The sequence below is a fragment of the Pogona vitticeps genome, chromosome 5 (genome assembly GCF_051106095.1).
Source record: "Pogona vitticeps strain Pit_001003342236 chromosome 5, PviZW2.1, whole genome shotgun sequence".
Taxonomy (NCBI): Eukaryota; Metazoa; Chordata; class Lepidosauria; order Squamata; family Agamidae; genus Pogona; species Pogona vitticeps.
This window is the reverse complement of record NC_135787.1, coordinates 65,642,689-65,656,992: the sequence shown is the minus strand read 5'-3', so window position 1 is coordinate 65,656,992 and position 14,304 is coordinate 65,642,689. Positions and strand designations below refer to the sequence as shown.

Below are 14,304 nucleotides of genomic sequence, written 5' to 3'. Positions count from 1 at the left end.
TGTATAATAAATTTACAGAAAATGTGGCAGAGGCTGGTCAAGAGCATTTGGAGGATAATTCTGAATTACTGGATATGTGATTGATTAGATTTAACTCCTTTCTTCTCTTTCAAATTATGTTAGAAAGCTTGAATAATAAAATTGGCTGCATTTTAAATATTTACATAAACCTTAAATCAACAGGATCAAATAGTAGAATTAGTGGTACCTTATACTATGGAGTTTGCTAAGCACCAAAACAGTTTTGTCTGCTATGGGATTTTCCCACACTAAGAATTTGATGTTTAACCTTTTGGCCACCCAACATGCAAACAAAATTGTGTCTCTTTTATCTACTTTGGGAGCATACAGTGTTGGCCTGGGGCAAAGTAAAGCACAACTTTTTAAAAGTGTTTTCTTTTCCTTTATTTTTAGCAAATCACACTAATTTCAGAAAAACTTACTTTGTATCATGGAATGTGAAAATTGCTCAATTAAAATAAAGAAATGCTTTAATCACAAATTTAGATCAAAGTTAAAGGAACTTGGCTTGAAAGGTGAATATACTAATTTCCTTTGGAATTTGAAGGGAACATGTTTTACAGTCATAGAGCTTTAAATTTTTGATAAAAGTGTGAAATATACCTGAATCAGTATCATTGAACTATAATTCTTATCTATATTTCCAATCAGTTACAACTAGTAGCTTCTTTGGCCATACTTTTCATTTCATATTATACTGATCTCAATCAGAATTTCAGCTGAATTCTCTTTCCCCCCTATCAAATAATGTGTGATAATTAACTTAGACTTGGAAGCATTTTAACATGATCATGTGTCAATATTGGTGGTTGGATTAAATAGAATGAATGCTTTAGACTATTGATAATGGATATAATTGTTGAGTTACATCTCTTAGCCACTGTTGGCATCAGTTTCCATGAGCCAGATCTTTTATCTGATGTACTGGCTTTTTCTTCGTGGGAAAATCACATATATTTTTTCTTTGGAGTGAAGCTTTTGAATAGCTGACCTTAAGGAAACATGAAACTAACTCCTGGCAATGAACCATTTGTTTCTTCTATTTCTTTTTTAATTGAAGGAAAAAGTGATGTCATGTGTTCCTGGAATTTAACTCAATATGAGGCATGGCTTTAGTTTCAATTCTGCGTTAAAATATGAGTTATGAAAATGAGCAAGAATATCATGATTCCTTTATGAAAATTGAATTTGTATTATATATTCTTAATTAGACTGGTGGATAATGGGTGCACCATTTTAATTTATCAGAAAGTTTCTAAGCAAGTAGGACTGCAGCTCTGTATCCAGTGAACATGGAAATGAGCCCCATTGAATTTAATAGGACAGAATGACATGCATATGAACAAATTATAATCTTACCACTTAATGGATTAAGAATGCACAGGGATGCATCCTATGTTTGATGGGGTTACGCTCCCCTTGAAAACCCAGGTGTGCAGACTGGGGGTACTCCTGAATTCATCTTTGAGTCTGGATGCCCAGATTTCACCTGTGGCCAGGAGTGCATTTGCACAGTTAAAACTAATGTACCAGCTGTGTCTGTTCTTGGAGGGGTCTGATTTGTTCACAGTGACATATGCCTTAGTTACATCTTGGCCAATTACTGTAACACACTCTACATGGGGATGCCTATGGAAATTTTAGCAGGTCCAAAAATGCAGCAGCTAGTTTGTTAACTGGCACTGGACACAGGGATAACACAAGCCCCCTGTTACAGCAACCCCACTGGCTGCTGTTCCATTTCTGGGCAGAACTCAAAGTGATGGGTCTAACCTATACAGCCCTAAATGGCTTGGGTCCTAGCTGTCTCAAAGACCATATTTCCCTTTATGGTCCTGCTCAAGTGTTAATATCATAAGGAGAGACCTTCTTATCAGTCCAGTGTTTGGTGGGGACACAGGAGAGGGCCTTCTCGCTGCTCCCAGACTCTGGAACTCCCTCCCACAGAAGGCTAGACTGACCCCCATCTTTACTACCCACCTGCAAGCAGGTGAAGACCTTTCTCTTCAGGCAAGCTTTCCCTAAGCAAATGGCTCCTGAGTGGTGTTTTTTTTTAATGGATTGTTGTACCTTATTGCATTCGATGTGTTTTGGTGTTCCTAATGTTTTTTGGTAATGTATTCATTGACCCATTTAGGATTGTAAACTGACTTATACTTTACTATAACTTTAGTAACTTACCGGTAAATACTGCATTTTAACCATTGTAAGCTGCCTTGGGTCCTTTTTAAGGAGAAATGTGGGTTAAACAGAGTATAAATAAATAAATAAATAAATAAATAAATAAATAAATAAATAAATAAATAAATAAATAAATAAATAAATAAATAAATAAATAAATAATGTTCATCCTTAGATTTCAAAATAAATTTCTAGTGTACATATTTTCTTTATTAGTATACATATCCCTAGGCTTCAGATTACTAAAATTCAGATTACTCCACAAGGTTGCTAGTTATTCTTCACGTATCCTGGGTTCCCCATCCCCATTTACTCTAACTAAGGATGGGAATTTTGAAACTCAGGGAAGAAAAAGAAAATGAGAAATTAAAGGTCCTCCTAATGCTATTGTCTGCTTTGCTACACATACTTTTGCTGGAAAGCAGAAAGTAATGCTCCTCAGTTGCACAGCCTGATGAGAGTCACCTCACTGCTCCATGGGAAGGGCAGCTTCTCAGTGAACTACTCTCTCATGGAGCAGCAAGGCAGATTCCAGGAAGCAATTCTGCTTTTCAACCAAAATAAATGTAGTAAAACAGACAATGGCAGTAAAATTAAGAAAAGTTCATCTCTAATTCTAATGTTTCACCATCTTGTTTGAGCAACTACAGCCCTGTACAAACAATATACGTGCTGTCTATATTTGAATAAGAATATTTTTTTGCAGCCTGGTATATAACCAAAAGATTGTTTTCTTTAACAGAACTGTGGCCTCAGCACAATTGATTATTTTCTAAAAGCAGAGGTCAGTGTTTCAACACTTCATAGAGAGCAATCTAATTTTGTGTATTATCCAACAGATGATTTACTGTAACTAATTGCTCTGTCTAGTGCCAGGATACTTATGTAATCAGCACTCTGAAGGTTAACTCCCTATGTTAATAATGTGCATTTCATTCAGCCCCACCCTCTGACTATTTTTGTCAGTGAGATTATTTACCATTTTAAGGTGAAATTATATATGGCCGTTGCTTTGTTTTTGCTGTACACACTAAAACAGACTTTGAAACATGCATTGTTACAGAAGATTCTAGGCAGGGCATGTTTTTGCTTCATACCAGGCACCTTTTAAGAAAAAAGTCATTCAAGAACTTGAACTCATCCTTGTACAGTGGACCCTTGACTTACAGACGGCTTGACTTACAGACTTTTTGAGTTACAGACTTCTCTGGCCACAAAATTTAGGTTTGACTTGCAGACTGAGAATTGACTTACAGACCAGAAAAAAACCAAAATGGAACAAAAACAGCCTGTTACAAGATTAATCGGTTTTCAATGCACTGTAGGTCAATGGAGACTTGACCTACAGACTTTTTGACTTGAGAACCGCCTTCCAATACGGATTAAGTTCTCAAGTCAAGACCCCACTGTATTCAACTGTGATGAATGCTTGAAATCTTCCATGTCATTTGGCTTTCTACTCTGTCCATCTGAGTTCACTCTGTGTCTACTTAAGGAAGCCCCAGGATTAATTTAATGACCAGTGGAAACATGTTTGGAATTATCATGTGTTCCCTCCATATAACATTGATTTCTAGTTGTCTAATAATTGCTAGAGTTGTCTAATAGTTACAGCAGTATTTATACAAGGTCTTCCCAGAGCTTTTTTTTTTTTTTTTGCTGGAGAATCTTTAAGAATTAAAAATTAAGGTCTATAGATGGCCTCATCTCCCTTCCCAATTTCTCCCTAAAGGCAGAGATGGGAAGTAAGTAAGTAAGTAAGTAAGTAAGTAAGTAAGTAAGTAAGTAAGTAAGTAAGTAAGTAAGTAAGTAAGTAAGTAAGTAAATAAATAAATAAATAAATAAATAAATAAATAAATAAATAAATAAATAAATAAATGGTTATTTGTAACAAAAATGTTTTGGTATAGACAGCATACTGTAATGGAGACAACTTTCAAAAATGTAACAAGTAGTAACAGTGTTACTTATCTTTGTGTACCACGTTATGAATTCTAAGGCTTTTTATGTTTTCATAAGAAAATTTATGGAAACATTTGACAGAAATCTTTCTATTTGTATGATTATAACAATCCATGCTTTTAGAAAGTTGAGTGATTAACACATTATTCTGGGGTTGAGGAAGAGTAGATCAGTAGCAAAATGTAATTGCACGGGTTAGAGAGTTGTTGTAACACTTTAAGGACAGTTTTGTCCACATACTTTAAAAATGTGTCAATCTACAAGCCATACCATCCCCAGCCATTAGACTGTGTACATGGACATTTCTGGAAAGTGACATGCTGGAGTAGACAACTGAAATTCCCAAGAGAGCCAAGGACAGACTATGCCTCTTGAAAATAAGTGTCTCTGAAATCATAATACCTTTTGGTTGCTAATTCTATGATTTCTAATGTTAACACAACCTGTTAACATACTGCCAGCACAATGGTTGAAATCCTGTTTGTGCAGCTATGTCACATAAGGCTGATGATGTCATCAGCTGCACTGATTTTTTTTTCTCTTGGAAGTAACTCTTGTATTGGATCATTGTAACATTATGTGCAACTAAGCTTTTGAGCCTGGCAGGACTCTTCCAAGGTAGATATGGCAGAGCTGGGAAGGGGGGATTGGCAGAAAAGCAAAATACTCGAAAAGTTATCCTAGCTAGATTTTGCAATGTCAGGATCTGAGATAAAATGGAAACAGCAAATTTGTTGTATCAGCTTAAGGTATCAGGGTTCCCTCAGGCTGATTAGCAATGGGAAGTAAGGGGTTGCTTTTAAAAACTGTAACAGTAACTAACTACTTATTGAGGCTTAATATGTCTTCAAACTTGATTGAGTGTCTGCCTTTTATGTGCCTAATTTTAGATGGAAAATCAACAACAGTGTATGTTGGAAGCAGAGATATGCTTATAAAAAGGGTGACATGATATCTGATGTTTCCTCTTGTTTTAATAAAAAGCTGTGCTTAGTACATAGTTTTTCTTGTGAAGCCATCAGTGTCGGGAAGAACATGTGCTGTAGAACAGTATCAATTTCCATGAAATGCAAAAGAGTCTCAAAACTATGTCTAAATGGAATTACTGCTTGGTTACAAAGTATCTCAGCCTTACTGCATTGTATGCGAGGTAAAGGAAGATATATTTTTGTGAAGATTCCTTCTTCATGTAATGTATTGACGATCTTCGATTCCACTAGCATACAAATTTTGGCCTGCATTCCCAACCATCTCACAGTGTCTTAGTGTTTCATTGTACAGTGGTGTCTCGCAAGACGAAAATAATTCATTCCCTAATTATACCCTTATGGCTTTCCTGGGTTCTGTATTATACAGTATTTGTTTCAACTTAGTAACAGGACTGATTTCACTGGAAAGCTCTTGGTTCTATTTCACAATAAAATGGATGGCTTGCTTGAAATGTCATAAATATCCTAATGGTAACTTGTAAGTTGTCACATTTTGTCAATATAACATTGTGGTTGAAATACTATTGCTGTATGCCACTTAAGGTGGATGTAATAGGCCACAGGGATTTTTCATAAATTAAAAAGTGCAACCTGTCCCGCAGTCCCCAACAGCTTCGCTATGATGAAAGGAATCTGACAAGAGCCTCAGGACCTTCAGAGGGCAGGGGGGAGGGAACTGAATTTTTAAAATTTCCCTCCCCAAAATGCACCAGCTTAAGATATCAACAGCCTTATGCAGGGTGGGTGGATTGGTTGGTGGTTGCTTGCTTACATTTTAATGCAGTAGTTAAATACTTCTTGGAAGACTGGAAAAATAAGTTTGCATTGTCTGAAAATAAACTTCCTTCTCTGAAGAAATGTGTTTCATCTGTCCCTCCCATCTGGCTTTAACAGATTATCCTGGCACACATCCAACTTACTGTCAGTCAAAAGCCATTCACTCACATGTATACCAATACATACCCGTATAGAAGATCTATACTATGTGGAATTGTCACATACTTGCATTTGAAACTAGTGCCTGACATCTTGTGTACAAGGTATTCATTAAAGGTGTACAGGAATGAATTCTGAGATTGTGTAACCAGTCAAAAGAGCATTCCTTAAACCATACTGGTAGGAGGGGTCAGTCCAAACAAAATGTTGTAACTTCTGAACAGCTTCTTTAATCACAATCATACTTTGCAGAGTGATTGTAGATAGCATGGTCTTGCTCTGTGCCAAACTTGGAGAAAGTTGGACAAATGCTTTTGAAGCTCTAATTTCCATTTCATAAAAAAAAAACTTCCCAACCCATAATCATATTTTACTAGCGTTTTTTTTCTCAGCTCTTAATCAATTCGGTACTTATTTTTCAAATGCCTATCAGTACTTCCTGAAAAGGAAATAATTCCTACTATGCGCTTTTTTAATACTTGAAGTTTATCCATCCTTTGTTTAGAAGATATGGCACATTTTAAATGCTTGTTTTATATAGAAAAATTTCATAAACTCTGGCTGCACAGGTTTATTGAATTATATTGAAGTATCCATAGCAATTGCCTAAACTTCTTGCCTGTACTAACTGGCTCATAACTGGTGGCAAGGGAACAAGGAGGCTTTGGGTTCTTTCTGACTGGCCATTATATTTTAAAAAGGGAGAATCGCTGATGTTCATTGGAGACCCAAGAGTGGGAACCACTGCTCTAATAGAATGTGTGACCAGATGGCTCTACTGTCTCTCTCATACTATGAAGAGTCTGTGGTATGCAAACTGTTCCAAAAGCAATTAATACATTAGCTAATTGCAAGTAGAGGCCAAGATCCAGTGGTATACATCTGATGTTAAGTGCATGCCAGGTGGCAAAGCCTCTTTTGGATCACCTTCTGCCTCAGATTTAGGCTAAATATCACGAAAAACATCCTAACTATTAGAGCAGTATGGTGATGGAACCAATGACCTGGGGAGGTGTGGGGGCTCCAATATTGGAGACATTCAAGAGAAAATTGGACATCCATCTGTCAATCTGCTTTGATTTGGATTCCTGCCTTGAGCAGAGGATTGGACTCAGTGGCCTTCTAGGCCCCTTCCAACTCTACGATTATATGATACTTTAGAAAAGTAATGAGTATAAGTTAAATGAATGGGCTTTGTTTTGGTCAAGAGGATAGATTGGAACTTTGGCTTTACCACAGGAATAAAGGACCTTGAGCAAGTAAATGCACACATAGGAACCACGAGGGAAGGGAGAGAAAAGGGGCATTTACTGGGCAGTAGCAGTAGTGAAAGGTGATGCTGTTGGAGGATTTTTCACAGACAACAGCTGAGACACTTAAGCTAAATCATATTAGTGCTGTGCAGAATAGTGCAAAAGCGATGGCAAAACAATGTTCCCTATGGGGGGATTTCGCTTTGCGATGATTGGTTCCCTGCTTTGGTAACCGATCATCGCAAAGTGATGATTTTCGCACAGCTGATTGGCGGTTTCAAAATGGCCACCGGGTAAAAAACATGGCCGCCCACTGTTTTCTGGGACGGATTCCTCGCTGCACAGGCAGCGAAAATGGCCGCGCTATGGAGGATCTTCGCTGGACAGTGAGTTTGAAGCCCATAGGAAAGCATTAATTGGGTTTTAATGTGTTTCTATGGGTTTTTTAATATCTCATTACGACGTTTTTGTTCAACAGTGATTTTCCTGGAACGAATTAACATCGTCATGCGAGGCACCACTGTATTTTATACTTTGAAAATTGTTTGATTACAATCCAATTCATAATAAAATGTGAGAAAATACTGGACGATGACTCTGGCATTGAAAGGCAAAGGACAAGAACACGTAGAGTTGTCACAAAAGAAATTCTAGTTCCTGATGTGCACAGAGGCAAAGGAAAATCCCATGCTGCACAACTTATATAGCTGAAAAATGGAATGAGAGAAGTATGAATCAAAGTAAAGTGAAAACTGTAAAGCAAAAAGTGGAACAATCAAATGTTGGATTGAAAAATGTCATTTTCAGCCAGATGGTTCCAAAGTGCTTAAAGTTTCAGATGACAAACTTGGGAGAAATGGTGTGGCTCTAACTGTGAGGCAAGACATAGCATAAGCAGAGGCTATCATACAAATTCTGACTGAATACTGTAATGTCAATTAGACTTCTTGGAAATCCATCAGCATAATCATCATACAGATCTATGTTCTGACTGCAAGTGCTGAAAAGGAAGAAATTAAAAGCTTTTATATAAATTTCCAAGAAAAAATTATCATACACCAAAGCAGAATGTGCTGATAATTCTAGGTGATGGAATGCAAAAGTGAGAAATAAAGCAGTCAGAAATGAAGCAAGAATGGATTCTGTGAAGCCAATCAATTGTTTATTACAAATACATGCTACAGGCAATGAAACAAGTGACAGTACATATGTAGTGTAACAGAAAACAAATGGACTTCATAACCTTGAAAACCTATTAGGATTGCTCTAAGTCAGAAGAAGCTTAATGGCAAATAACACAGAGAGAGTGATTAAGGTTAAAGTAGCAACATAACATTACCGTCGACCTAGCAGTTTGAAAGCATGTAAAATGAGAGTAGATAAATAGGTACCAGCATGGTTGGAAGGTAACGGCGTTCTGTGTCTAGTCGCACTGGCCACATGACCATTGAAGCTGTCTATGAACAAACACCAGCTCTACGGCTTGGAAACAGGGTTGAGCACCGCCCTCTATCAGACACAACTGGACAATTTGTCAAAGGGAACCGGTACCTTTACGTAGCAACATAACTGGAAGTAGAAGATGGAGAAACTATATTCTCTACCAACACAAGAATGTGGTGCAGACCAAAAATAGTTAATATCAAATATCAGAGTAAAACTAAAGAAGACTCAAATCATTATACTGTAATGCTTAAAAATAAATTATATTTTGATTAATTTAAAGTCCATATAAAAAGCAGATTTGTATTGCTGAACTCAGTTGTGCAGGAACCAGAAGAACTGTGGATTGAAACTAGAGATATGATGAATGACAAATGCAAAATAAAATTAAAAAACAGGTATTTCTGATTGCTAAATATTTGTAGCTGAGACAAAGAAAAGTATTCTTTTGCCTTGAGCACCCCTGGTAACTCAGCAAGACAATGGACATGGTAACAGATACAGGTAGATAATATCTAGTTATGTCTTATAAAGCAAAAAGCAGGATATATTACATATTCTCATTTAGGCCATACTCATAGTCATTATGGAAAAATAACAATGAGTTGTGAAGATGTTATCGGGTGGGTGTTCCTCATATTTATTTTATACCTTGCTGTATAGCATCAGAAGATTATTCAATAACAGCACTGAGTATGTTGTTGCTGGCTTTCTTATATCCTCCAAATTATTATTTATATATTTATGGATGTAGGCACCACAGGTCAGTGAGATAAATGCAAGAGAGAGGGCTGGAGGTTAAGAAAAGGGAACTGGAAATGCAGGTAGGTGAGAACACTGTCTTTTTTCATTCATTCCCAATCACTGTGCTTTTATGTCTATGCACTGTGGCCAAAATATTGTTGCTTGACATAGTAAATAGCACTAGTGTAGGCCTTTTGATCAATGCGGATTTAGTGAGTCAACCCATCCATTAGTTCTATTGGTTCAAGTGGACCTATTCTAACTGCAGCTTGCTATGCTAAAGTAAGTTGCAGTTAGAGTAAACCCATTTGAATACATGGAACTTATGGAAGAGTTGACTTACTAAATCTTTATTGAGTCAATAGGCCTACTCTAATGTGGTTTACTACTCTAAACAACAGGATTTTGGCCTATGTGTTGCAGCTGCTATCTTTGTGTCTCTCTTTGTTTACCACAGTGAAGACACATACAGAAGCAAGGATATTTCCCACCTTCATTGTAAAACCGATGAAAAGTGAAACATAAGACCTGAAGCAGTGGCTAAGGTGATTTTAACTCTTCCTCTGATGGGCTGCCAACTTTCTTTTAGCCTTGAAAGTTGTTTGAGACTGTTGCATAAGAAATTAAGCAACACCTGTTGTGGCTATTCAGTGAAGTTGTAATAAGAAGGTTGGCAACTCTATTGCTATACCTGTTTCTACAACATACAGTACTTGCTTTCTTAGGTTGTTCAAGAAAAGTGATTATTTTGTACAACTCTTGGTTCTTTATTAATGAGTTTAGTGTGAATTCCTTTCTAGTACAGTACAACCTTTTTCTCTTCAGCTGGCCAAGGATAAGTTGTTGAATGGGAAAGATTTGCAGCTTTCTTATGGCCAAGATTTAACCTGTTCAACTTCCTCCCCACATAGACATGTGAGATTTTGCAGTGGTTGCTGTTCATAACCTTCCTTGGGGAGGTGCAGTCAGTGAGCATGGTGTTGTGAAGGGGTATGGTACTGGTAACAAAAGCTGCCGGAGCAGTAATTAGTAGACTGAGGTGGTTAAGCAAAGGAACATTGTGGGAGATGTTTGGATGGGAAGCTATACTGGCAGGAGCTGTGCACAATAAAAGACAGCATGGGCCATGTGACAGCCAGGCAGTAGGTTAGTGGAGTGTCTGTCTGGCATGATTAGAAGTGCTTTATGGATTTCTTCCTATTAGATTACATCTAGGGCTATAACATGAGACTGGTGCCGTTCTCCAGGGCTAAATCTCTTCTTGGAACCCCTTTGAACCTGGTGTTTGTGGCTTGGTCTGTGGGCTGGTTGCTGAATAAATCTTAATATAAATAATAAATCTTGGAACTGCAGACCTGGAATGAACCATGTGGATCATCAAATCCAGACCCTGTCAAGAAGGCATAGTGGGGAATTGAACTCCCAACCTCTGGTTTTGCAACCAGTTACCTAAACCACTGAGCAAACCGGGAATGTGTCCTTCCCCTGCTGGTTGCTGTGGAAGAGTAATTAAGGGAATTGCTCTGTGGGCTGTGCTTTGTAGGTTCTTGCTCTACATGCTCTACCTCTTTCACTTCAGACACGGATGTTGCTGTAAGTTTGCAAAACATATACCGACCGGGTCTTAATTGTACCATTTGGTGGGACATGGTGGCGCTGCAGGTTAAATCACAGAAGCCTCTGTGCTGCAAGGTCAGAAGACCAGCCATCTTAAGATTGAATCCACACGACAGAGTGAGCTCCCATCACTTGTCCCAGCTCCTGCCAACCTAGCAGTTCAAAAACATGTAAAAATGCAAGTAGATAAAAAGGTACCACTTCAGTGGGAAGGTAACAGCGTTCCGTGTCTAGTCGCGTTGGCCATGTTACCACAGAAACTGTCTACAGACAAATGCTGGCTCTACGGCTTGGAGACAGGAATGAGCATCGCGCCCTAGAGTCAGACACAACTGGACTAAATGTTTTCTCCATTTTTGTGCACTGTCCAATGAGCTAACAGCATAAGCTCTAGTGAGAACCCCTTCTGGTTTCAGTCTTTGGTTGCCCTGTTCTTATTGGCAAAAGGGTCATGATCTGTTCATGTTACTCAAAAGAACTGTGTGCAGCAGCAAGGCAACCAGAAAATACAGCACCAAGGAGAGCTCCAAGCAAGCATATTACCTCAGTAATACTGTATGCTGAACTGGAGCTGAACTGGAGCTGAACTGAAACTTTTACTCTCTAAACTGAGGATTGCTCCATTCAGGCTCTATACTCGACAAAGGAACCTTTAAAGGGACAGCTCCCTGGCCTGTAGCTGGGATTGAGGCTGCTATTAGTTCCCAAGAACATGAAGCTCCTGAAGGATAGTGACCCATCCCTCTGTTGTAGCCAGACTCAGGAGGTTCTATTGATGTGGTGCTCAGTTTCAGGAGTATTCAGCAGTATTCACAGATTCCACTAGAATCTAGGATAGATGTCTCCTCTGCTGGCTCCTTAACATCTGCATTTAGCTCCAGACAACTGCTTCACTCATGGGTTATGGTAGGACATCACTTTGGATGCATTGACTCCTTCACTGCCTCACAAATAGAGGAAGTAGGGGTCTTACACATATGCCTTTCCATTCTTGACAAGGACACTATGGGAATTGTTTCAATAATTATACAATGGTGTGGTGTCATTTCACTTGCAACTCTTCTGCTGGGAGAATACAGGATGCTGACAAGACAATGTTGTCTCTATGGCAGTATAAGCTAATGGAAGCACTGTTTTGCCCTGTTCAAGTCTAAATTTGTCTGGACACAACAGAATATTTGAAAAGTACATGTGAGTTGTTGCATTTGATATAACAATGCTGGATATGATTATTGTTTTATCTGCTATTTAAATATGTTCTCAGAACATTGCATTTAATGGGCTAATGATAAGGTTACTGAAGTTAGTTTATTTGTATTGAAAAATGCATGATTTTGTTTCTTAGCAGCAAATCTTGTATATATTTAGCTGGGTGTAGCATTGAACTAGATAGGATTTACTTCTGAGTAGGCATGAATACAATCACAACATTAAGTTGTTCATACCAGTGAGATTTTTTTAAGGACCTTGATTTGGTATTCTAATACATTAACTGCTTTCTTGCTATGTAAATGTTAAATGGATAGGTTAAAACCTCTGGGTGGCTGTAACACAAATATGTCTCTGCTTTTTTTCTTTGTGTGTGTCAATTATTTTTGAAAAATCCTAGATCCGAAGACGAAACTGAAATCTACTGTTTACAACAGGAATGTAATGGCTTTAGTTAGGGACTTGTGACAGTTCACTTGAGAGAAATGACTATGTCCAGTTTTGTAAAGGCGCTGAGCTATAACATGATACAACATCACTGTTAGATTGCCAAGAAGATTAGTAAACGCAGGTCTTAACATCTTTTGATAGGGATTTGCTTTCATGAACGTTTTTGAGGTTTGCCGCTAATTACTAAGAGATTTGGATCAGATAATCTCCAAAAGTAAGAATAGAAACTGGACCCTTATTGACTCTTATCCATTACCTCACCAGTGCTTTTGTCCTTTCTTGGATCTCATTGCATGGCCTGTCAGGTGTGATTTCCATTATGTTGCACAAAAACAGTTAGATCTGCATGGCCTAGGCTCACTTCTGCCATTTTTTCCTACAGCAAGCCACATTCATGGCTTGAATCTGATACATGGTGAGAGACACTTTCTTTCCCTGCCCTGTTTTACAAACTGATTTATGTGTGTGAGGGAAGTACATTTTGCTTTAACCATTTTGTGATTAGCAAGGCAGCTTCATTGTTAGCCAATTTTCTAGCCATCTCTCCCCCCCTCCCAAATATAAGAAAGCTATACATTCATAATGATAAATGATATTGGTCACTATGTCCTTTTTAATATATATTGATTTTATAGTAAAACTGAATGTACACATGACTATCATACTTTCATTGAAAAAGAGGTAAAAATATGAGAGTGAGGAAATTGAATGAAAAATAATTAAAATAAATAAAATTTTGAGATTGGGGAAAATGAGTTACTTTAGCATGTGGGATAGAGGGAGGTAGTGGAGGATGCCAAAAGAATCACTAAAAAATAGATCAGATAATATACTTCTGGTTTCTTCTGTCTTTTTAAAAAGGTCTCAGAAAATAGACCCAATAATGATGATCTGGATCTTTATGCAACTTCCCGGGAACAGCGGTTTCGCATGTTTGCCAGTTTAGAATTTGAAGGGCAGCTGTTTATGACACCATATGATTTCATTCAGTCTGTTACAAATGATGAGCCAAGACGTAAGTATGGTCCTGCTGCCATATGTCACTGCAGCTAATGCTCATAAACTATCATTTTCTCTTTTGTGTAGGTTCAGTTCAGATTTCCTGAATCTCTGCAGTTACATATTAGCATGAGTGTTCTCAGATTCAAAGCCACTTAATTTCACCAAATAAGAAAAAAAAGCAATGTAAAATAGAAATCACAGCTTCTATAAAGAGTAAAAATACTATAGAATCTTAATGTTACACGGTGCCTTTTGCATACAGACAAGTCTCTGCCCAAGAGTTTGAAAAAGACAATGAGTAGTCAAGGAAAGAAATGAAGAAGAATTACATATTTAAGTTTTGGATACAATTAGGAATGAGAATTTAGAAGATAGCTCACAGGCTAAATAGAAAATATGGGTTTTGAGAACTGATTTGAAGGAGGAAGGCAAGATTGGAAACATGCACAATAGGCCAATATCAGGCCAAGTTAATATGGTGAATTAAAACAGCAAAA

The 14,304-nt window shown here is 37.7% G+C and overlaps 1 protein-coding gene across 5 annotated transcripts in view; it reads left to right on the top strand.

Annotated features, from left to right (window-relative positions):
- Positions 1-14,304, top strand: part of MICU3 (mitochondrial calcium uptake 3) — a 79,485-nt gene that overhangs the window by 16,756 nt on the left and 48,425 nt on the right. For all 5 annotated transcript variants that reach the window (XR_013545817.1, XR_012087652.2, XM_073001316.2 and 2 more), the window contains exon 2: positions 13,667-13,820. Coding sequence is in view for 3 of the 5 variants with exons in the window: in XM_073001316.2 (XP_072857417.2) it covers positions 13,667-13,820 (154 nt within the window). In the remaining 2 variants the exon portion in view is untranslated. The remainder of the gene's footprint in view (positions 1-13,666; positions 13,821-14,304) is intronic.